General features: G+C 36.2%; 1 protein-coding gene across 4 annotated transcripts in view; it reads left to right on the top strand.

The window, feature by feature from the left end:
- LOC122716853 (puratrophin-1-like) overlaps positions 1-26,241 on the top strand; it is a 431,619-nt gene that overhangs the window by 39,248 nt on the left and 366,130 nt on the right. For 3 of the 4 annotated variants that reach the window (XR_006347106.1, XM_043940302.1, XM_043940303.1), the window contains exon 2: positions 10,043-10,915. Coding sequence is in view for 2 of the 4 variants with exons in the window: in XM_043940302.1 (XP_043796237.1) it covers positions 10,043-10,915 (873 nt within the window). In the remaining 2 variants the exon portion in view is untranslated. Of the gene's footprint in view, positions 1-10,042; positions 10,916-13,452; positions 13,889-26,241 lie in introns of those variants that run through there. The other variant, XM_043940305.1, reaches the window with a different exon arrangement.

Here is a 26,241-nt window from a genome sequence, read left to right as displayed (position 1 = left end):
TTTTTTTTTTTTTTTTTTTATTACTTCTTCGTTGAGCGGTTCGTTACTTTTTTATATTATTTTGTATGGATGAAATAGGGAGATGATTGTTTAGATTAGTTTTATTACAAACGCTGGTTTTTTTTTCTCCATATTTTTTTAAAGAATGATTATAACATTGAGGAAGTAAATATAAATAAATATTATTTCGTTATTGCCGCTTAAGGAGAGGAGGAGAAAGTTTTGAGAATTAATCAAAAATAATGTGAAAAAAGAAAAGGAAAAGAAAAAGACATTTCATTCGCACACGTTGGATGTTTGGAAAAGTATGTTACGTTCAAAAGCAAGAGGTGCACATATTGCTATAGTTTTTAGGATTTCTTATTATTTTCTTCGATTCTTTGTTCTCTAATCAACGTTTTTATCCAAGTAACGCAGAGAAGATGTTTGAACTATTGTGGCAAGAAATTTATTACTACTTGTTATAATATATAGAATTATATCCTTCGCTCTCCAGCCTTTTTCATTATGATAAAGCGGAGGAAGGATAGAAAAAGAGATTTTACAAGCGAGGTTTGGGTTGAATTGTAGGCTTGACAGTAGGCTTGATTTGACGTGAATTATATGGTTGATGGTTATCATAGAGTAATGCCATATGGCTCGTGGCTAATATTGTGCGGGTATTGTACGTGATGAATAGACCAGGGATGTCTATGTAAATTTATATCTTCATGGATGCATCTAAAGAAATGGATTTCCATATATATATATATAGTATATTATAACGAGTATTGATTCATTATTTGCACCATGATTGTCCCGTTCTCTTTTCCTATATATATATATATATATATATATTACTCAACGATACAAATAATATTCAAAACACTAATTTATTCCTGTATTCTATTTTAACATTTCGATTCGAAATGATAATCCTTTCGTGATCGCCTACGAAATTGATTGATGATCAAGAATAAAAAAGGAATAAAATATCAGGATAATGATATCGTTTGGAAGACAAGGATACCTGCATTACACCCGTAAAGGTGTAAAAATCTGGAACGTTTTCTCAAACGAGGAGGAAATAAATCAGGCTTCGTAGTCACGATTTATCCCGATTCCAGGTATTATGGTGATCACGTAGACTCGTTACTATCGTAACGTGCACGATGGCCGGCTACGTGGCCGGCCCGTGAATGAAAATACACTCGGGGTGGAATGGTAATGGAAACTTCATTGGACGAGGGCCAAAACTTCCCTTTTTTGCCCAAGGATCGTGCAGAACGCGGATGAGCCTAAACGCGTTTGCCAGATTCAATTTTCTTTGAGTGGATTTCATGTAATTCTAGCGCAATTTCACGGGAACACTCTCTCGAATGTAAAACGAGAATGCGTAGGAAGAGTAGGGAGCGAGAAGGAGATGATTTTATATAAAATTTCCTCGCGTCAGAATTATTGGTATTTCTTTGATCGTTCGCTGGAAGTGTATATATGTATTATAGATGTGCATATATATTGCATTGTTGGGTTAGAAGGTTGATGTTGAGCTTGGTTAAACATTTTTTGAAATAGATATTTTAATAATGGTTAAAACATTTTCTCTAAAATTATTAAGATATAGTATACAAAGTATATTATTCTTTGAATATTATCTTTCAAATATCTTGAAATATTTTACACATGACTTATATTATGTAATTCCCGTATTCAATTTTATTTTTATTTCTTTTTAGATAGTTAACTTTAATCGTTTTAACATTGTATAAATGATTGTATAAATGATTTTTACTTGCAATTATACATTATCACCAAAAAGTTTAGAAACATTCGAATTTTTTGAAAAAATATAATTAAAAAAACAAAAATAACGACTCGTAAAGCCTCCTAATAATTGTTTTACAAGATTTTTGATACTCTATTTTTCTAAATAATTTCTTTAAATAAACTTATACCAACGAGTACTTGTAAACGTTTTGCATTAAAATAGAAAACAAATCTTGGATCTTGAAAGTTTCATAGTGACAACTCGAGATAGTTAAACTAAAAATCACACTTGGATACAATAAACTTGAAAAGTATTTATTTAAATACCATTATTTTTAATGAATTTTAACTCTGTTCCATATTCCAACACAGAAAGAAATTAAATTAGACTCTTAATTGGATCTGAGGGAAATTAAGGTGGAAACGAAAGTATCGTAATATCCAAAATTTCTCTGCTCGAAAATGAAGCGGAAGCGCGGAGGATGCATTTGCTCGTCTCTTTCTCTCTCTCTCCACACACATATCTTACCTTAGCTGACCCCGATTATATCTCAATAACCTTATTTCATGACGATCGGAGACGTGAATGGTCTTCTTGGGTGAAATTTAAGCTCGAATTTCACGGGGTTTCACGCTCGAGTTGTCCGAGAGCCTCGATACGGGGCCTGATCATGGGGCATTAAAATCAACGTGAGGCATAATTCCCTTCGAAATCTTGTTGGCTGGCCATACCAGAGATTAGTCCACGTTAATCTCTCTCTCTTCAACCGCTAATTTGTTTGCTAATTCACCGACCATTCTTGCTGCCCATCCTGTTATCGTCGATTATGGTGTTTAATTAATTAGATTCACGAGGAGATGGCTATGAAAGATAACAATTACATTAATAATAATTATATAATAAACATTAATTACATATGAAATTTCGGTTCAATTTTAGGAATTTTTTTAATAATTCAAATTATTTCAGGATTCATTTTATCAGTACATTACAGTCCAAATATTGATATTGCATTTTGATCAATTACAAATATTACAAAAGATATAAATTCAGGATGAATATTTCGATTAATTCATATAAATGGAGCCTCATTTTATTTTTTAATAATATATATTCATATTAGACGAAATATATTTTATTGCTCTTATAAACTAAAAAGAGTATGAGGAATTGGAATTATAATTTTATTATTATCAATAGCAGCAGCATTTATAGGATATGTATTACCTTGAGGACAAATATCATATTGAGGTGCAACCGTAATTACTAATCTTCTCTCTGCAATTCCATATATCGGAAATACAATTGTATTATGAATTTGAGGTGGAGATGGCTATGAAAGGTATTACGTTTCTTTCAATGCTGCTTTATTACGATTATTATTCTAAAAATTTGAATTATTATAAGAGCGGAATGTAGAATAATGATAAAGAAGAAGAAAATAAGAGTGTTAGTTTTTGTAGCCATTCTTCATTAGATGTTTGGAATATTTCATTGGAAAAATTATTTTTATAAAATGCAATTCTTTTTTTTTATAATGATAAACATTCGTGACAAGCTTTGGATGACTATCCTCTGTAGTTTTAGCAATTTAATAACAAACGAAGTGTTTCCAGTCTGAAGTAAAAATAAAATACAATGCATAGTGAAAAATTATATATAATAAAAATTGGATCATACTGAATAGTTAGATTTGAATATTTTAATCGTACAATTTTGTACGATAAATCGAATTTTAAATTTTCAATATCCTCATAAAATTATCCAAAATATCTAATAATATGAAACAATTTGGCAAATAATTTTTCTTTCACGGTTTCGCAATTTTAAAGAATTCTAAATTCTTTAAAATGCCATCAAACGATATATTCAAGTAATGGATGAGTGATTATGAAACTATTTGTGCGCACCCCAAAATTTTTTGAAAACAGAATGACTGTGCGAGAACCTCGAATTCTTGCCTCTTAGCATAATTCTGATTAATCGATCCCGCATCTGTTTCTACGTATTTACATTCGATTTATTTATCAAGCCAATTAGATTTCGAGTAGAAAGTCGAGATCAGAATCACAAAATCATCGAATTTAATATTTTTTTAAATATAATTATCCGCGTGCGTGTTTCGATTTCGAGAAAGTTTCACGAAAGTTTATCTTTCTGCGATTGAGGATCATTTCTTTTTTTTTTTTTTTTTTTTCTCTTCTATTTCGAACTTATTTCGTTTTATTTAAACTAGTTTCTAGAGAGTTTCGTTTTACAAACTCCTTCTAGAATTGCAATTTTCTCATTGACAATTTTACTTGTTACGCATTCCCTAACGACAGCTTTGCTTTCTCTTTCGCTCAGAGGCAGAACGTAAGACGTAAATCATACGAAATACGAAAGAAAAGAGCTTGGACAACTAATTTGCTACGATCGAGAGGATAATTTAAGGAAAGGTACGGGCAATCCAGAAATATTGAGTTACCGCAGTTTTACACCGGAAGAATGTTGAATGAAATAATAAAAAGTATATTTGATAACGAATTGGCAATAATTTTTCAACTTTATTCTCAGATTTTTCTCATTATCCAAATATATTTTTATATATCACCAACATTTAGAATTAGAAATTTTGATATCTTACACTTCAAATTGTATTATCCTATCAAGTAAATAAAAGTTAAGAAAAGTTATTACATCTTATTATATCTTATATATTTTTTAAGCATTTAATTCGGATTAGATTTAAATATATATTTACATTTTGGTTACACAAATTTTAACAAATTTCTCATTTTATTTATCCTTATCCCTTGTCTACTCTTCTCTAGATATTAATTAATTTCAAGTCCAAATTATTTCGATCCATCTTTATTTCCATTACACATTAAAAACATTTTTACTTTTAATATTGGAAATTAATACGTGATATCTATAAAGGAATAAATTATTCGTGATATAACAAGTATTAAAAATACAGATACTTTCTGCAGATGTCAAATAATCTGTCACGTCCATTTTCCGAACGATCGCCTCCATAAAGAAGATAACTGAAAATAAACATCAACAAAAAAATAAAGATAACTGAAGATAAACATCAAAGCTGAAATTATCGATTACGCAACACGAATACATTTTTCCAAAAATCACTTCACCTCGAATAATAGATTCACCTTGCAGCCGAACGACCTAAATAAACAATCGGTCGTGAATTACACGGTCGCGACACGTGGAGCGTGTTGGCAAGCTTTCTTCATCATTCGTCCCAGTGATTTACGAACGAGTCGTCCGCGGCGCTCCTCTCCGTTTCCTAATGCAATCCATTCCGCTTGGCCGGCCTCCGGCCGACAGATAGGGCACCGATGTATAAATTACTCTCGGGCCAATTAACATTGTCGCCCAACGAACGAGTGGACGCCTCTCTCTCTCTTTCTCTCTCGAGGAACCGGATTTTGAGCACCGTCGCCACCGTTACACACGTGGGGGTGGCTCGAACTCGAGATTAATTGAGACCTTGGTCCACCGACGTTACGTGGCGTTATCTGGAAATTCCACTCGCTTGAGAACCCGCTCGAGCTCCTGGCCGATTAATTAATTCTGCGCACGCAGATCGAACTTGAAAGGATGCGTTAAGCTGCATCCTCGCTGGAGCAACGAATTTTTTTTTTGATTGAACATCATCTTTGAACGTGCTTGCCTTTTGCCTTTTTTAACGCGAACTGCATGTTGCAAAAACCAATTTGATACGCATGATTGATATGCATTTATTAAACGATAGATTTTTAGGTTAGATCTAGTATTTCAATAATTATAATTATTTGTTGTTTGCTTTCTCTTCAGTCTTTTTCACATTGCGAGAGAAAACTAAGAGTAGTAAGATCGAAGTGATGAACACGTGCGAATGAATATTTTCAAAGATAATGTTCGGGAATCGACATTTTATTTAGTGGAAACAGAAGTAAATTTGGTTTATAAGCTTTGTCAGTTTGTTTATATAGATACGATCTAAATATACGTATTTCAAAACAGAATGTTTCTTTAAATTACTATTTTGAAATATATGTAGCAATACAAGTTATTCGTTGTTTTCATTTTCGTTTGTTTGTGTTGGTGCGTCACACATGACTTACTGTTCCGAGGATCGTAAATCGATGTGAAAAAAAGTTTACGAATAGACTGGTTAAAAGAGAGAACTTTCGATATATGACGCCATTATGGAAATTCTCGAATCTTTTAGAAGATTTTACGCCTTCGCAGATAAACTCGAGGAATGCGATCGAACGCGTTATTTAACTTCATCGAACGATAAAGTAAAGTACATATTTAACGATAAAATTCTGCTAATCTCTAAGATATTATTTTGCACGAATTTTAAAAATATATTATTACTTAGATATTCGTACGACGATAGATACTTGCGTATCTTAATCGTAGACATAAAATTACTTAAGACTAAAGAAAATAATAAAATTATATATACCGATTGGTTTAAGACACGTGGATTAGTGGTATATTAAAGGATATTAATTAAATCCTATATATTTGAATCCATTCTTCCTTGTCTGTTTTTCTCAACTTTGCATCCAACCCCATATTTCCACTGTCCAACGATTTAACAAACACGATAAAACCTCTCTTTTCCTGTTTCATATCTCAACTCTCACGAAAATTCTCAATCTTTAAGACGCTCTTATCCATTACACGAGGAGTACACGTGCCTATTTACCGTGTGTACGTTAATTTAAGGAAACAACTCGCGTCTAGTTGTCCCAACGGCGACACGGAGAAAAGATGACGCCGGCAACACCGGCAGCTTCTCTCAGCTTTACGCGATTACGCGATATTTCATTGTCTCTTTGAGGATTGTTGCGCAATTATCCACGGCCCATACACCCTTTTGGCGAGAGTTGTTGCGTAACGCCGTGCACGGTTTACCGGTATACCCATTTATAAACCCTTGGTCCCGGTCGCATTGACGATCGGTAACTTCTCGTTACCGCGACTGCTTCCACGAGAGCGGCCATTTCTTAACGGGTTTCCGTACACAGGAGTGCTGGCTGCACAACGTGTCGCGTACACAAGTATCTCCTCGGCCACTGTTCCGGCGGAGAGGTGATTTAGCAGCAGCGTCGCATCGTGTACCATACTTGCCGTGGATCGCGTCGATTTCACGTGTCACGGGTTGTATTATCGGTTCTCGGAAGGAAGGCATGCCTCGTTACACTACAACGAGCAAAAGGGTGACGTTTTAATCGAAGTTGTCAGTTCGACAACGAGGCAGCAACGGTTTCGGGAAAGGGGAAAGCGCTCTCTGGTAGCTCGCAGGTAGGATTACGCGTGACGCATGCGCGGGAGAAGTGTTGCGTTCGCCGAACGAATATACGTTGCTAATTCTTTCGACGAAAAAATTAATCTTGGGCGATTGATATCATCGTCGATTGTTATCGTTGCAAATCTATTTCGATATCGAATATTTTATATGTAATCTTTGATATTTAACGATTATATCAGAAATATATTAATTGTAATTGGTACATTAACTAAATATAATTTGATAAATTATGTTCGAAACTCGGTCGGTGGCTATCCAATTGAACGATCATATGATCGAACATGACCGATTCGTTGCGTGTTTCGTTACGTATAATAAGGCGGTGCAGAAAGATCTCGCTTTTCCTTTTTTTAAAATCGAATACGCTGAACGTCTACCACCCGCGGTTCCCGATAATAACACAAGTATAGGAAGATTAGAAATGGAAGATGAATCGGAATACGAAACAATTCGATCAGGAAGCTCTCTCGCGTGGTCACATTGGGAGAAAGGGCATTCGTCTGCGTTCGTAATCGTTGTCTTCTCACAACAGGCAACAGTCGGCAGGATCGTTTAATATTCTTTAACCATTTTTCCTCGCTCGCTAGACAACCGAGCGAGGGAGCGAAGGAGAGGGAACTTTCCCTGTTGATAGGTTCGGCGTAGAGGGAGACACGCGCTTCGAACGAGTTCGAAAGATTAGCTTCGACTCGCTCCCACGCCTCATCTCTTTATCGCATCATCGCGGCTAGATTGAATCTCCGCCGCTTCCAGACTCCTCTCGAACGATAAAAGCAAGTCGGTCCGCGCTGTCGATCCGCGCTCGCCAGCGAAAACATGCAAACTCTGTTAGAGGCAGACTTATTAAGGAAGAGATATTCGCCTCTCGTTTCCGCGTTTTACATTGAATATCTCGCGTATTCTCCGTGGGCCAAGGAGAATTGATGTCCTCGCGGACGAGCCGCTTATCGATTTACCCGTGGAAGACCGTAAATCAGGGGAAATATGAACGAAACCGAGAGATAAGCACCTGATGTATTCGCGGCGTGACGGTGAGCGATGATGACGTTAAATACGATATTCGAAACCTCGGTTTTTCAGCTTCGCGTGGCGGCGATGCAACGTGTAAGGATGATCTATGTGTCCCGCATTTTCTGAACGATTATTATTGATTTAGTAGTCTTGACCGTTTTCCGAGTTACTCGTACTTTCCAAGTTGCCGATTTACAGTTATCATTTGAAATTCAATCGTTCGCCTTATGAGACGATTTTAACTCTCCGTAACAAAATTTTGATTTTGATTCGTGAAGATCTAATTTTCTATTCTGTGGCGAATGCTATAGCTGGAAAAGAATTTTCGTTAGCATATATCCGGCTTTTTTTTTATATATCCATCAGAAATCCTTTCAATTTTTGAAACGATTCCAATTCCTCAAATAAATTCATATAAAATATTCCTTAAAAACCTACAAAATTATCTCAATTCGAAAACCATCGAATTAGAAATTCGTGAAATAAGATTTCATCAGAACCAATTTCGACAATTAATTTTTACCAAATCCTCGGCGGAAAGCAACGGTATATCGCTATTTCCAAAGCGATCGATAATCTTACCGCGATCCCTTCTCGAGGGATGAGGTTTCATCCCAGGAAGCGTAATCCGTTGCTCGCGTGCGAGGATGGAAACGGGTCCGTAAGTCACCGCCTCGTGACTCACGTTCACGTTCCGCGGATCGTTCGAAGCGTGTGTCTCGTTGCGTTTCAGCGAAAAGGAGGAAAGCAGGAAGTTTGAAAGCGCGCATTATGAAATCGGAGATATTACGCGAGGAAGTTGTATTCACCTGGATCTTATGGGCACGGTCCGGCAGAGTGCAGTGGTGGTGAAGCGTGGCGTAAAATATCATCGTTATGCACCGCTCCGGGTTAATATCAGCCTTGGCGAGGCGCCGTGCCGCGATATTTACTATAAGCCCCATTGTTTTATGCGGCGCTGAACGCTGCCCGACAGCCGCTGATACAGTTGTACGAGCGGCGCACCTCCGCGCTACCGCGGAACTCCGCCGGTTGCGAAATCGAATTGAATGACCGCTCGCCGCCACGCTGTGTGCGCTCGCCTTCGATCCGCCTCGCCTTTTCTTTTCCTCTTTTTTTTCTTTCTTTCCTTTTTTTTTTTTTTTTTTTTCTATCGATCCTCGACTCCCGATTTTCCCATCGTAGATCAACGCAGAATTAATCAGCTTCTTGCGAAACAGGTTCTCGCTCGTGACGCTTGCCTCCAGATCCCCGAACCGAACAGCGCTGCTGTTCTCTCTCTCTCTCTCTCTCTCTCTCTCTGTGTGTGCTCTCGTTCGAGGGGAATTAGATCAGCCGGGGACACGGAGATAATGTCGCGGCTGTGTTGCGATTCGAGTTGCCGGGTTTTCTTTTTTTTTATTCGATAGGTTTACGAGGCGAGTAACTCCTTCGCGTAATTTCGAGATTGTTGCGTTTAGTCGAGATCAGGAATGATGTAACTCGTTTACTCGGGGATTTAAAATAACGAATTTGTGGGGAATAGATGGAGTAGAAGGAATAGGAGGAGAAAGAATGAAAGTGTTATCGGGGAATTTCATTTTTCGAGATTGCTGAGGGGCAGAGAGAGAGAGAGAGAAAGAGAGAGACTTGCGTGAATCAGACATCCTGATAAATGTGGCTATTTACGGAAACCGTGGATACCGAAGCTCGAAGATAGATATAATAACAAATGATCTCATTTCCACGTTTCGAGTGGAACAAAAATTTGGAATAATCGGATTAAGGATACTAAATCATTTTCCAGCTTATCTAAATTGTTCCTCGTGTATCTAATATCCCGAACAGCTTCCACCTTATCACTTTGGATAAACGCGAATCCACTCCTCTAGATTAAACGAAATAAAAACTTCGATTTATCAACTTGTTACTTCATCCATATTCCTATCTCTCCTGACTTTCAACATTTTTCTTTTCTTTTTTTTTTACAGGTAATACCGGCAGAGCGACGTGGGCCAGAGAAAGAAGAGACCTGGACCCTGGCCCCGGACCAAAGCGGGGACACGTGTACGTTCTTCGACGACGTATCTGACGCGAAACCTAAACCGATCCAAGATGCGGACAATCCGCAATCTCGGATCCTCGATCCTTGCGAGACCCAGCAAACCAGCCAACAATTCCCCCAAGAGCATCCAGAGACCGGAACGTTGCCGCGTAGCCAGGAGACGAGGAAGAGCAAAACGAAAAAGGTGAAGAGTTACCTGAGGAAGTGCAAAGGCGCTCTGTCCAAAGGTGACGAGGTGTCCACGGAGAAGAAACGGCAGGAGCACTGTACCTCCTGGTACCTGGACGAGTCCCATCAAGAGGACCCGGACAACACCTTCCACCTTGCGAAACAGTCGGAATTCCCGGATGAGAGGATCGCGGAGGAGGCCTCCTCCGCTCTGACGACAGCGGACGAGGACGGAAGAAGGGGGCCGTTGGAAGACGTGTCCTCCCCGGTGACCAATCTCTCGAAGGAGGTGGAAGGAGGTGGCGAGGCCAACGACGAAACTCTGGCGAGGCTGGGCGAGGACGAGGGCCGGGCGAGCGAGCTGAGGAGGAGCCGGACGTCCTTGTACGAGGACGCCAGGGATTCCATGAACGACAGAGAGTGCATTGGTGAGGAGAGTTGCAAGCGGAACGACGCGATCTCCCTCGAGACCCTGACCACGGAGGAAATCACGAATTTGAACAAGTGTGACTCGAACGACACACTGATTGCGGAAGTGGCGGCCAACGGCCCGCCTCTCGTCGAGGAGGGAAAGGAGGAAGAGAGCGAGGAGGTGGACGGCGAGACGCTGCGGGCCCTGTCTCTGTTTGGGGTGAGTAGACAGATATGCACGATCGTGCGACTCTCGTTCGGTGCGGACGCGAGCTCATAACGCGAGATCTAGATCGATAAACCGGGCACGCAGATCTAGGCGATCGAGACAGACAGGCCTAGTATCGGAGGCCTAACGGAACCCGGCAGGGAAAAGGAATGCCTATTTGAATACAAAACCGCTTGCTCGCGTGCACGGTAGTGGAAGCAAATTGCAACACAGGGGGAGGGGATAATTTATGCTCTTAATGGACTTGTGCGCGATGATTAAAACCAGTAATTTTCCAGGGAAACGTGTTTTTCGATCAGGTTGATGATTTATTTTGAATTACGAGACAGACAGACATGGATACAGGTACGGTTAATAAAATTTGAATTTTATGGAGATGGGATGATTGGAAGCGAAGGTGCTTGAAATTTTTTTTTTTTTTTTTTTTGGAAGAATTATAGTATATTTAAGCTTTAATTGTTCGTTCGTAAATACATATTTTTACATATTTTTCTAATATTAGTTTTATTTCTATTTAAATTTTACAAACAAATTTAATTTAATAAAAAAATTATTTTGAGTAAAAGTTTTGATTATGGTATATAATATTGAAAATTAAAAAAGTTTGGAATAGTTCCATAATCTATAGAAAAAAGAGATTGAAATACGATATTGAAATCGTATCATATTTATTATTTAATGTAGAACAATCTTTTTCAGCTTAATTTTTTCGAATAAGCAATAGTAATTATTAAAAAGCTAGGAAAAAATTATTTTTTTATATAGAGATACATAATATAAATTTCATTATGATATAAAGAATTATAAATGTTGAAAGTATTAATTTTAATATTATATATATAAAATATTACGAATAGATAAGTAAAATAATTTATTATCGAAATTTCATAATTTTCGATAAATATTATTATATTCTGTTTTATATTTTTATTAATAAGTAGATATTTTTTTCATTTCAAATTTCACATTCTCGAATTGAAATTTAAAAATATTCTTCGAAACCAGGAAGACCGTATGTTTTGTCATCGTAGAATTTACAAGAATACGCGAGTTCGTCAATTTCCCTAGCTTTCGATCCTTGTCTCGCATCTAAATTCGCGTGGGCGTAACGCGGCGTGAATTTGTCTCGTTTATCGATCGTGCTTTATCGATGACAGTCGGCGTGGCAACATGACTTGCTTGGGATTCGAGTTCATATGCCGGTGCGGGCCACTCGATTGACAAACGACGAGGCTGGGCGTTTCGCGACGCTTATGCCGAAAGGTGCGCCACGTTCCTCACGGTGCAACAATGTGCGCGCCACATGCTGCGCTTGGAACGTTCGTTGATCGTCTTGGAAAAACGTAAAGCTTGTGGTTGAACGAACGTCCTCGTCGATAAATGCCACGCGACCGTTGTAATTGAAGTTCGAAACGAAGAGAGTTGTGTGATTTTTTGTTTCCTTTCTGTTTTTTGTTTTCGTTGAGAGATTGAGAAAGTTGGCTGGATCGTTTAGAGTGTTGTTGGATTCTTTGTTTTATATGTGTCTCGAAGTCTCAAGGAAATTTTAAGAAAGATATATTGTATAATAACATTCGAATTGTTTTTGTAATATTTTGTAATATTTCTTTGGAGCATTATTGGAATATATTATATTTTACACGTGACAAATTTTTTTCGCGTTAGAAAATTATAAAGTCTTTCAAAGTTTCAAAATTTATAATAAATAATAAAAATTAAAAATATAGAAGATGTTCGGAAAAAGGCTGAATCTTATGTATCATGTTTGAAAATCTAGAAATTTATAACACAAATTGCATCCATCACTTTTACAATGATTCTAATAAATTTCTTTCTAACCTCCAAATTTTGTCCATTATTTAAGAAATTTTTAAAATCAATTTATTCTTCTTGCTTATAAAATTTCTAAAAGATTTGACAGAAGGAATACTTACTTCAGAGTGTTCTGATTTTTTATTCAACAAAAATTCTAACCCTCCCATACAATACACGCATCATTTTAAAAATCCCATCGCGCTTTCACCCAGGAAACAATCACCATCGATCCACACAATGCGCTCCGTGTCTTGGAATCGTTTCATCGGTCGTTCTTTTACATTCTTTCGTGGTAACAGGAACATTCGAGGTGTGGGCAGGCACACAGCATTCCGCGCTATGCAAATCGATCGATAATTGATAGGGAATAATAGCACAGTGTCCGGGCGATGCTTCGATTATTAGATGTCAGAGTGAAACACAAACATGGTGGATTTTTATGAAATGTTCGCATAGTCCGTATAGAAATGTAAGCAGCGTCTCAATATTATCTTATAATTCGTTAGAAATTATACTAGAAAGATTCTATATCCCAAAATATTAGATTTAAAATATTAAATCTAGACATATAAATATAACAGTCCGTAACGAATAATAATTTTCAATGACGTAATAATATTCCTAACAAGTGGCTGTTTTATTCGACGCGAAAATATTAAAAAATAACTATAAACGTTTCTTTTCTCTAAAAAAGGAAAATCTAAAGGAGGATATAAAGGATATAAAAAACATATTACGTAACAATCTCAAAAAATTTCATCAATTCGTTAAATAATAGCATATAGTGGTTATGTAGAGAAAGATATAAGAGGTTAAATTATGGTCCAATACAAATAAGTGATTTCGTGTAGTACATTTATGCGATACATTTGTGTGTTCTCTAATGACAAAATGCGCACGACTTCGCTACGAAAATTACCGAAAAGTACCGAATTGTTACGAATCGAATTGTAACGGTCTACGTTCGTGTGTCTTTAGTCTTGTGTTTCTAATAGCAAAGCATCGTATCGTTCGTGCGAAAATTATCGAAAAGTGCCAAACTGTTACAAGCCTGTAATAACCGTGTCGTTTCTGTTCATCTATATTAATTCCACTTGTCTCCGTGCGAATACTCAATGTGTCGGCTTCGCTTGAGCCAACAGCCAACAGGTAGGCAGTAGGTGGCCGCGTTTGCACTGGCATTAGAGTGTTCAGTGGGCCGAGAGTGGCCGACAGCGTGATTCCGCGGCACGTACGCATCATGGGGTGGCGTAAATCTGATCAGTCGACAGAGTCGATCGCCGCTGAAACGCTACCCGATCATCAGTCGTGAAAGTGTAGCCGGGGAAAATGATCAGCCGTGTCCGCCACGCATGCACGCATGTAGGCACGCATTCGATTCGATCCTACCTTTCGTCCTTCTTGAATCTTCTCGTTCGTTTTCAAATGTTCTCGCGCACGCGCATAGCAGCATCGTGAACCCGTTACATCGGTAGGATTATAGATTAGACCGCGCCTGCGCGCGTGAAAAAACGATAAGCGGGATACGGGTTCGGGATTTATTGTAATTGGCGGTAATGACGGTTTTACGCCATAGCTGCCATCATTAAATGGCCGAGGCATGGACGCTTCGTTGAGTTCCGTGTTTTCCGTGTTTAAAACCGCGCGGAGACTTGATGAATGTGCATGGATGTTGGAATAATGTATATAATATATATTGAGCAATGGTGATTTTTCGATTTCTTTGAGAAGTATAACATAATGTCTGGATGGCAGGTTAATCAATTAATTATTATAAAGATAAAAAATATGTATGTATAAAGTTTATATTTATATAGAATATAGAATATAGAATATATATAATACTAATGTTTATAATTATAATCATTAGAGTTCTATTATTCATTGATGCGGTGAAAGCAATTATATCAATTCAATTAAAAGTAATTAGATTCTTAAATCTTTGAGTTCGATTCAATTCTAGCTGATTATTCTCAGTTAAATTAGATAATTGTTTTCAAACAAAATTCGATTTTAATTTCACCTATATTTCAACAATATCCAAGGATTGTTAATAAACTGCCATCATTTTGTTCAATGTCGTTTCATTTTATCAAACATATAATATTCCTCCGTAACTTTGACCAAGTTTCTTTATTAGTATCGTATACCAGTTGTTTAAATATGAAAGATATTGTATAAGCCGCGACAAGAAGATCTCGAGTATTGGATAAAGGATCGTTTCTTCATTGAACCGTGGCGATCGCGAGTTTGTCGATCGAATTTTGCCGAGAGAGAGAAGGGAAGGAAGAAAGCCTTGGCACGGGATTATTCCGCGTGACTTCCGATCGGAATATAGTTTAGCGGGCCATTCTTTTCAGTCGGTGACTTTCGCCATGGTGAAGAGAGTTGAGCAATTTCTTCTCTCCCTGGATGATCGCGGCCCGAGGCGGCACGATAATAAGGTGTCAACGTTCACGGACCCCGGTCTCGTGTCAGATCATCGTTTCCGGGTTATGCTCGTGCGAATAACTATGCCCCGGTGTATTCGTTCGATTCAATCGCGGTCAATCGTGTGTTTCTTACGATGATGATCTGTTAGAATGAAAAGGGCCGATTTGGAGCGAGATTGTTGTGAGATTTTGTCGAATTTATTCCTTGAGAAATTTCACTGTGGAGATATTTTATGTAACATGAGACATTGAAAATTCATTGGAAAAATATTAAATTTATTTTATTGAAAATGAAAGATATTATTTACAGAGATGTTTTAGATTATCGTTTGTTGTAATTTTTAAGAAAGTTAAAATATTCTATATTCGTATTCATATTTTCTTTGATAAATATGTAATAAAATATTACATTTATTTTAACATTATTTTACATTTATTAAAAATAGAGAATATGATTATTTCGTTTAAATGTTTCTAACATTATATAAATATTTATTTTTAGATAGAAATATAATAATATTTAGAAATACATTAAATAAAGAAAATTAATATTGTCTCTATTTTAACATGTTAAGTTATAAAATAACTGATGTTCATTCTAAGATCATTTTAATTCCTCAGAACATTAATTAGCTTAAATTTTGACAGAAATTATTCTTTTTTTTTTTATAACAATTCGGCTGATTCTCAAATTTTAAAAGCGAAAGTCAGATCAATCGATATAGAAATCCAACGCACGTAATATCAGCAACATCGACACTCATATTACGAGCGAGAATATCCAAGAAGCAATAATCCTACTCTTAAGTCCCCTCGTGAAACCCAAACCGTCTTTCTCTCCCCGTTATGCGTTACAATCTTCTCCAACCAAGGGGACAATGCTTACCGAAATGACAGTAATTTTCCAATACGTAACAGATTATCCATTGCCAATTATCGGTAAGTTATCGACATCTAATCGTCGGTAATCGGCCGCAACAACCTTTCCGCCTTCATTCTTCTCATAAACCGCTCGATCGAGGGACTTGACGAGGGTCCCTCGAAAAACGGCATGGGTCATTAATATTCCCCGGGTGTTTGAAACAAGCAACACCCGATACCTACCACTTGGAACGTATAAGATTACAATCCTCTCTCTCGCTACGGTACCTGACTACCGTTAAATATATGTTTTACAGCGTGTTCGGAACGCGCGATTCTCTTTCTCCGTTCTTTCCGAGTTTCTCTCCTCCGATCTTTGCCCGGCATGGGTGGCAAAGGGAGGGGGAGGGACTTGGCCGATTGAGAAGCGAGCGCGTTACGTGTCTTGTCGACGCGCGACCATCTGGCCACGAGGATCGACTTTCAAGGTCGTCGAGTTTCCCGCGACGATTCAATGCCACGGCCGTTTTACTAACGAGCAATTAAATTTCGCGGTTTTGCGGACCACGCGAGCTGCGGTGAACCGCGTCCACCCTGACACGTTTGGATATAGAGAAAGAGATTGACGCTTGGACGAGAGATATTTATCTTAAGATGAGGATATATATATTTCAGAGGAGAACTCTCGAGAGTGGATTTAGAGAGTATTTCTCGCAACTGGATGGTAAAGTTATTATCAATAAAAGTTGTTAGATAGTCTTTTACAGCGGAAAAAAATAAATTCGTAGTTTTAATATTTTGAAGAGAACGTGAGATTTATAAGAAGTCACAGTTTTTTAAAATTTAAAAGATATCTAGAAGAAAAAAAAACGTTTTGGGTTAATGTCACTTTAATAAAATATATTCTAAAATTGTTACAATTCAATTATTCGATATTTATCTTATCTTATATAATATCATTATATCTTAAGTAGATGATGAAAGATTGATAATAATAAATATAATAAAAACAGAATTCTCTATGAGAAAGATGAGAAAGGAAAAGAAACACTGATATTAGTAAATATATAATGTGTTTTTTTTATATATTCATTGATATTCAACGATGTCAATTAATAAAATAATCGTTAAAGAAGTATATTTCTTAAGAAACAGTTATTTGTAAAATTGAGAAAGTGTCGTTTAATCTTCAGTTCAATGATATTAAATATCAATTAATAATTCTTAAAAAAATTCTCAAATTGTGAAAAAATTCCAACACCTATTATTGAAAAATGATCATCCAATAAAATGAGAAAATATTTTTTTGAGTCTTCGCATCACGATCATAATTGTCACCAGAAAACGCTTCAACTACAATATAGCGATCGTTTCAAAGAACCGTTTGTTCGTAATCGGTCGTAATTGGTCGATAAAAAATTTTTTAAAAAGAGTGAAAAAATGGAAATTAGTGAAACTATGGTCATTTTCACGAAACTTTTTAAAATAATAAAATTCGACAAAATCGTGAAACTCGCAACCTAATTATTGGCAACTGTCAGTTCGATTGATAAGAATCGTTGAAACTGCGAGAGAAAGCATTCGACTGCTTTCACGAAACCGCTTGATGGAACATTTTTTTCCAAATACTGCGCTATTCGACACGTCGTAATATTTCCAGAATAATAATTTGACATTTTCTTGATTTTTATATCATCCTGCTATTTTAATTCTAGATTCTAGTTTAATTGTTTTTAATCTATTAAAAATTATTCTTTTATTCATAGTAAAATATAAAAATTTGCCATTCATTTTTGATATAAAAATTGTATAAATATCAATCATTAATAACTGTATTAAGGAAAAATATTATTGTAAATAAGAAGATTTTTTTTTTAAAGAGCAAAAATCTTTTCAAAATTATTATTATTATTATTTAAAATCATCAATGTTCATAGAATTCCAAGTTTTATTGAATTTTTAACAGATGAATCTTCAATCAAATTCTATCAATCCCTAATTTCATCTTTATTTTATCAAATCTTATCAATCATCCCCTTAATTTCATTCCCATTTTACTCAAGAATCATTTAAAAATCTATTATTATCTAATGTTCTTAAGATTCAAAATTTCATTTAACAATAATTAAATCTCAAAATCTCATTCAAAAAAAAAGAAATCCATTGATATCAACGTCCTCAAGATACAAAATCATCCCAATTGTACTTTAGACGGATGAGAATCATTCAAGCACAGTTGGAAGAGAGAAAGTGATTGGGCAGGGAGATGCAAAACTCCCTGCTCGAGTCCCCCACGTTTCTTTCGTGATGCTCGTGATATCTTCTCTCGCTGCTCTCGATGCACATGAGCCGTGTCACCGGGCATCGGGTCACGTTTCCGGTAATTAATGGTTCACGTCATCGGCGAGGTCGAGGCAGCACGGTTACATCTGTCGATTGTTGCTCACATCCGTTCTCGAAGCTGATTCTATGCCTCGTTTCGGGCTGCACGGTGACAATTAGCGAATTAAGTGACGATTCGAGCGTAAAGTTTGTCCTCTTCCACTCTCTGTGTCTGTGCTATTTGTAAAGATTCGAATTAAATTAGCTGTGAAAATTTATGTTTTGATTGTGATATCAATGGTATTGGTTATTGGGACACGTACATTTGTACAGTTATATTATTGTATATTTTAGATGAATATTATTACACGTATATTACAATGCTTATTATATATAATTATAGTTCATACATTATTTATAATATACATTATTTATAATATATTTATAATTATATTATGGTTTATACATTCAATCATTGCATAACAAAACAGCAATGAGAAATGATTGTAAAATTTGAAAATGCTGAGGAATTTATGGAATTTTTAATTTTTTAATAGAAATATTAGTATTTATAATACTTTCTAGAAATTATTATAAAAGATTATTATAAGTATAATTTCAGAATTTTTATGAGAGTACATTCTTTGAATGAATCTACAGAATTATAAAATGATAAAATTGATTAATTTTTTCCTTTTGTTAATCTTGTTATACTCTATTATTTCCTCTAAAAATTTATTATCCATACAAATGTACTGAGCAACAGTTATTTCAATCAATATTTCCAGAAATGTGAAACCACCAATTTTTTAAAAATATTGATTTTGAAAAAATTGAATATAACATATCTTTTTAAAATATATCTTCGCGTGAAAAAGTTCAAAAGTTTTTAGAAGAAAACTAAGTCGATCGGAGTTCGACCTTACGCGTGTGATCATTTAAACCGAATGCTCGTATAAGATTTCCTCGATCGGGGCACGAGGAGGCTTCGAGTAGAAACTCGAAACGAGTGTACAAATTCGCTCCGCGGAAGTCTCGAGTTGGAACAAAGGGGAAGGCATCGGAGTCGGCGTTTCTTCTGCCACGAACGGTTACGGCTGTACACGTCTGAGGGATTAAAGGATACGGTCGATTAATGGCCGACTAAGGCAGCGGCGCCCGTTCCCTTACCCACCGGGCACCGTGGCTTTCGTGTGTTTCGCAGTGAAGAACGACATGCTCCGGATTTAGGACAAGCGTTGCGTGATTCTATTTCCATGCCACGACCGCCTCGGCTCCGTGTAACCCATATTCCGCTCCAAACAGGCCCGATGAATCATGACGATCGATCACGAATGCACCCGCGCTGCTCTACGCAAACGTTCGTTGAGATTGTCGGCCACGAAAGCTCGCCATTCTTGTGCAATATTTTTCGAAACACCCAACTGTTTTACCCAAGTTTTCGAGATTTCAACTCGTATAGCTGTTTCTCTTGTATTATGCAAAAATATATATATATATACATTTGTATATATTGTATATATATTTGTATATTATTTGTATATATATATATATATATATATATATATACATTTTTTTATGTAGTTTTGGAATAATGATAGTTTTATAGATGATATATTCTTAAATAATATTTCATTTTTTTATGATATAATGAAGAAATCAGAGAGAGTTGAGAGAGGTACATGTTACTTGTATTAACATTTTTGTAATAATAATGCCTTCTTGTTCTCTCAAATTAAATTGATTGCTATAGAAGGACAAGAATATCGTATAAATTAGAAAAGCTATGTAAATACATTCTTTTTATTCTATAGAGAAAATAAAGATAATGAATATCATGTATATGATATTGAATGACATCCAGTTCTGCAAGAAACATCTATCTAACAACTTGGAAATTGGTTTGAACCCTCTTGCCTAACATCATTTACATTATTTTCCTTCTATCACAACAGCAGTTATTCACTTGTAACTACTCACTATCAGCTAAATACAGAGTAAATTGTCCTATTTTCATTATACTATACCAGAGTAACTTAACACACAGATATATAATAGTTCCTTGGATATAGTTTGAATATAGTCACACACTTTTCTTTTTTTCATCCAAAAAAAGAAAAAATTTGTATTTAATTAATTTTGTTCATCCCAAGATTTCTTTTCTCCAAAAATAATATATACAAAAAAATAATATATATACAAATATCCAAAAATAATATATATACAAATATCCATCCCAGTTCTATAATTACAACTAAATCATAAATATAGATTGTATAGGATGAGTTAGCTGAAATACAATGTTTGAATATCTTTGTTTGATATGAAAAATATAAAAGGAAAATTAGTCAAATTATTCGTATATTTATCAAATACAATATTCGAAAATCATTGATATTTTTTTAAATTTTGAATCATTTAAAAATCATATTTAAAGATCTGTTAGTGTAATCAATCATTATTTTGTTTTACTCACTCCATATACATCCATGATAATTTTAGACATTTTTTTTGGCCAGAAGAAATTTTTGGTTCATAAATACTTACTTAGATTTCTATCTAATTGACATTTTTACCTCAACTATTAATTTACTCTCTAAGAAAAATGATATTACAGCAAGAATTAGACTCTACAAGTATAACTCTGTAATCATACCATGCATAGATAATCCTTCATTCCAACAGCTATTAGTTTATTCTCCAAAAATCGATGCAATATTTCAATGTAACTACCATGTCTAGATATCCACAACCACCGACTTTCTTTATAAGAAATTTGTTCTTCTTCACGAAATAGGTTAAATATCACCTACGCAACGGAATTAGTTATCCAACAACAAAATAAAAGAAAACTTTCGAACCTTATACCTGATTAACTCTTAATCCATCCATCAATAATTCCTCACCGTTACATTCGATTCTTCTCTCATCTTTCGGCTCGCGAAACAGTCGGCTGGGAGCCGAGACGTGACCGACTGCCGCTTTGTTTTCCGTACAGTAGGTTATATACAGAGGAGGAGGACCGTGCTGAAAATCATGAGGTCCCATGTGTGCAGTCATTAAGTAATGGATGGTCATTACACCGGCGACGCGGTGTCGTCGTCATCCATCGCGCTTTTTCCAAGGCGATCACACCCTGCGACCCACATCCCACGGGCCTCCTCTTCCTCGACGAGGATGACATTGTCCTGCTCGAACTATCGTGTTGCAATTTTTTTCTTTCTTATTTTTGTAACCTCGAATCTCTATTTCTATCTTTCCTTATTCTAGTTTTTATCGGGTTTAATTGTTCTAAATGTACATACAAGTACACGAAATATATCGTGATACAATTATAAATTTAAAAATTACATTTTTAAAATGCTTGCTACTTTTTTGTTTTTATCTCTTGGAATATAAACTTATTGTATAAAAATTTATTTTTGAAATTATAATAATATTATATGATATTGAAAATGTTTCTTGTTTAACAAATCGAAAATTCGACATTACATTTTTTAATAAATTAATTAATATTTTAGCGGTCACGAAATCTCTTGAAACGTTCAATACCTCTAATCAACATCTAGAAACTCGAAGTTTCCTTATCTGAGCCCGTAACTTTCACATAAGTCATCATCAACGAACGTTCTCCTCTTTCAATCCTCACTCTATACATATACAATGTATATATATATATGTATATATATACACATATACATTGACAAACAGATGCGATCCAAAGTATTTCTCTCCCTTACAATTTTTACACGATTCCACTCGAGGAAATGTTGAACCGGTGTCCTCCCCTTTGAGGTCAAAGGAGGCCGAAAACGTTAAGGTTAAACGAAGAGGCCCCGAGTTAATAAAGAGCGGCGGCCGACTCTCGAAAAAGTTGATTGAATCTGAAGTCTCGGGCGAAAGCAGTTTTCGTCGAAGGACGATGCTCCTCCTCCTCCTCCTCCCTTTTTCTTTCCCTCCCCTTCGCTCTCCCGCGCGCAATAAGATACTCGCGCTTTTTGCCCATCGTGGCCATCGCTCTTCCCTCCTCCCTCCTTTTTTTTCTCTCTCCCGAGCTCGGCCGTGGTGGCTGGCGTGACCGGTAGAAAGCACCTGGCGAGACCAGTTGATCGCGCTTCACCGGCCAAAGAAAGCCATGGGGAGATCCACCGCTCTGCGCCTCTCTGGAAAGTGTGCGCTCGCGAGAGGATAGGAAGATTGGAGGAAGATCGGGAGAAGAAGGCGCGTTAGCAACGCTTGTAGTCCGTCAGCCGCTACGACATCTCGGATGTCTCTCTCTTCATTAAAGGAACGTTCAGACGTCCCGGTGTGTAAAGACGTCCACGTGGACGGCTCAATCGAGATCCTCGTGCGGGACAGGGGGGATAACACCCTCCCCCCTGGTGCGAACAGACCCCGTTTCCATCCGGCAAAAACTCGTATACAAATATGACGGGGGATCCTTCATTCCCGTCGCACTTCGGAGAAATTTAAATTACGTTCTTTACGGTCTGTTTTCCCGACACTTGAACACGCTTTGCTGTTTGCTGTTGTTGGATGCGAGTTAGGTAAAAGTAAGCCTCGTTCTTTGTGGAAAATGGGGTTGATTGGGGTTTTATTAATTGATGTGAATTTTTATTTTATTTTTTTTTTAGAATCAAAATAATAAGTAGATGAGAAATTTTTAACAAAGAAAATATGAAGGAGCATATAAGAGATTAGTATTGAATCGAATAAAAATTTTCATGCAGTGGTCTTTACATTTATATTTTAAATCGTGTATCAATGTTTCCCAGATTTTCATTTTGATTTGCTTTTAAAAGTAAATGCAGAATGCAAAATATAAAATAGTATAAAAAGTTCTATTGCGATCTCTTCGAAACGAGAGTTTTGGATAAGGAAAATTTTCTTTTCTTACGAATCGGTTATTTTTAGTATTTTTAAATAGAAATTATTCAGAAGTTAGTTATCTACAAGTTTTTGAATATTTTATCATCAGATCTCTTCATTTGTACAAATTGATCATTTTATTACATTTATCATATTCTTTTAAAAAGAGGAATAAATATTTTTAATATTTTACTTTTGCCTGTCAACGTTTTGGAAACATACTACATTCATTTCTGAAGTTATGCTTCTATTTCATGAAATCATATCACTTTGCAATTCAAAGTTTGAATTGTACATATCATCATAGAATATTTCATTTTATTAATTTCAAAGAATAGCGTATACATGACAAATTTCATGTAAATATAAAGTGCAAAAGAGTATAATCGAAAGTTTTCCCGGTATCCCAAAGTTTGTTTTTACGAGCGAAAAGTTAAAGTATATAGAAGCGGACTTGTCCAAGGATCAATATTTGTCGTCTTGTCTAGCGCTGACTTGGAGCGTATTCGAGAACACTACACATCGAACCAATACCCAATACCATTGACACCACGAGCCTCAAGAATCTTCACCCCACCCTCGCGTACATACCTCGTCTTTCGATCTTCAAAAATGCTGAAACTTTCTTCCAATCGTGAAAGTTCATAATCGATGCAGAAAATCAATTTATATTATCCTTCCGCTGTTGGAATAATCCTTCAAATTCTTTGATGAATTTCCGAGAATATCGAAAAAAAAAAAAAAATAAAAATCTATCTGAGTTTCGAATCTAATAAATAAATACTTTTAATTATTTTTAAAGAAATCGTTTGCTGCCGAATATTTTAATCTTTATATCAATTTGTGACAAGTGTCCATTTCCTTTCATCCATAATTAAAACCAACTATTCCTAAAAATAAAATTAAGCCACGTGTAACGATTAAATCATTACAGTCCAAGATTTGGAAACAATTTTTTTAAAAATCTTTCAAAAACTAAATAAAATTATGGCTTTAGAAAAAAAAAAAAAAAAAAAAGGAAGAGAACAAAAAACGTGTTTCTTCTTCTTCTTTAGAAATTACGTGGGTGAACCTGGCAGAAAAATGAAAATGAAAGTTCTTCTTAGGCCTGCTGGTCGGGAGCCGTTGTCCGCTCCGGTGTTTGCCCACGGAAGCGTGTGTTTGCGTTCATGCACTGTGCAAGTGTGCCGTGTTCCGTCGACAAGCCGGTTGATCGAACGTTAATAACCTGAAGTGGAGGATAACCTCCTCGACGTGCCCGTCATCGTATCGAAAACGGGTCAACGGAGTCGCGAAGAACTAGTTGAATCCGTTGCTCGGTCGAGAAAGTATATTTCGGAAACTCGTATTCGGCGAGAAGGGAGGGGGAGAGGGGAGACTCGGCTTTTAATGGGTGGTCGCCTAGGTTAGTTGGCACTGTTTGGAGAAAGTTCGAATGTGATGTTTACCCATTCGACCTTGGCTAAAATCGATCGATAATTTGGCCCAGCGTTTCTCAAGAAACTGTGAATCGAACTGCCAGACGAGTTGCTTTTCAACTAGTACGTCTGTGTATTCGTAAATTGTCAAAATATATTAGGTTAAGGCTTGTTTAAGTTGACCGATTTCTTTAAACTTTGCTTCGTTAAATTTCGATTTTAATTATAATTCACATTTTGTATTTGTTTGTTGATCGTTAAAAGTATTGTTTCGAATCCAAGATGGCGATTTTTCTTAACAATTAAATATTTCTGAGCATTCGAAATCGGTGGAAATATATTTTAGATAGAATTGAATTTTTAAATTCTAATATGAGACATTGCAAACGAATAAGGTTGAGAAACACTGGTCTGCGATCTATGGTGTTAGAATGATGTCTTGGAAGGCAGTAATTTGAGATATTGTATGCTTGAAAGAATAGATAATAAAAGAATATTTGAACGTGTTATTGGATTATTGACTTATCTAATTGTAGGTTTTATCAGATTGGTGTAAAAGCTAACATGTTGCGATTCAATGTTCCAACGCAAGTTCCTTCGTCAATATGATAGATAAAAATACCACTTTCCATTGATTCTTCTTAATTATAATATCAACTTGGTATTTACGAGTGTACGAATCTTGTCATGTCATATCGACCTCTCATCAGTTTTAACGTGATCATTTAAAAATTCTTCAACTTTCTAACTTTAATTCCTACTTATTTCACTGTCATAAACCGATAAACCATGCTAGATTTCTAAATACTCTTGAATATTGTTCAATTATATAGAATTACTCTATTATTATAAATAAGAAATTGCAAATAACCAAAGGAATCCCAATTATATAAAACTTTCATGATAATATGGTCAGATAAATAGAATTCTACTATTCCACAAATTCTAATAATTCCAATCTTGGCCATTTATTATTCCTCTCCTCTGTGAAATGATGAATACAAAATTTACAATAATGATAGAAATTAACCAAACTACAAATTAATCAAAGATTTCCAACATTATTATTGCTTCACTTTTCGTTTATTATGACATGTAAGATAAAACCAAGAATTAACCAAAAATTATCTAAATACATATAATTTTCCACGTTTACTTTATCTCCTCCAATGATTTAATCTTTTCCACAGGCCAAACCAAAAATTAATTATCGCATTAACTTCGTGCAAATGAACAATCCTATCGATCCCCGAAACGAACTTCCACTCTCGTCGTTTCCTCGTCCCCCTGGGAGCGTGGAAAGCCGTTTCTGTACCGTTTGCGGCCTACAGAAACCACGGACGATAGGCGTAGCAAAGGTACGAGTCCTTTCCATCTCGGTGTCCCCCTCTGATTTGCATGAAGTTAGCCTGTTACGGGACACGGCCTCAAAGCGGGCCTCCGCCCGCGTTTCCACCTACGCGAGCGGCGGCTGCCGTTTTGCAAAAGGCACCGCGCTTGTTCCGCTCGATGAGCGCGCGCGCGCGCTCGCGCGCCGCTGACAGAACGCGCTTACTGTGCTGTCCAAACAGGCGACACGCACAATGCGCCCCTGACCAAG

The sequence above is a fragment of the Apis laboriosa genome, unplaced genomic scaffold (assembly GCF_014066325.1).
Source record: "Apis laboriosa isolate Shangri-la unplaced genomic scaffold, ASM1406632v1 scaffold49_cov149, whole genome shotgun sequence".
Classification (NCBI taxonomy): domain Eukaryota; kingdom Metazoa; phylum Arthropoda; class Insecta; order Hymenoptera; family Apidae; genus Apis; species Apis laboriosa.
Note: the sequence above shows the minus strand (reverse complement) of the source record. Positions and strands in the feature narration are given on the sequence as shown.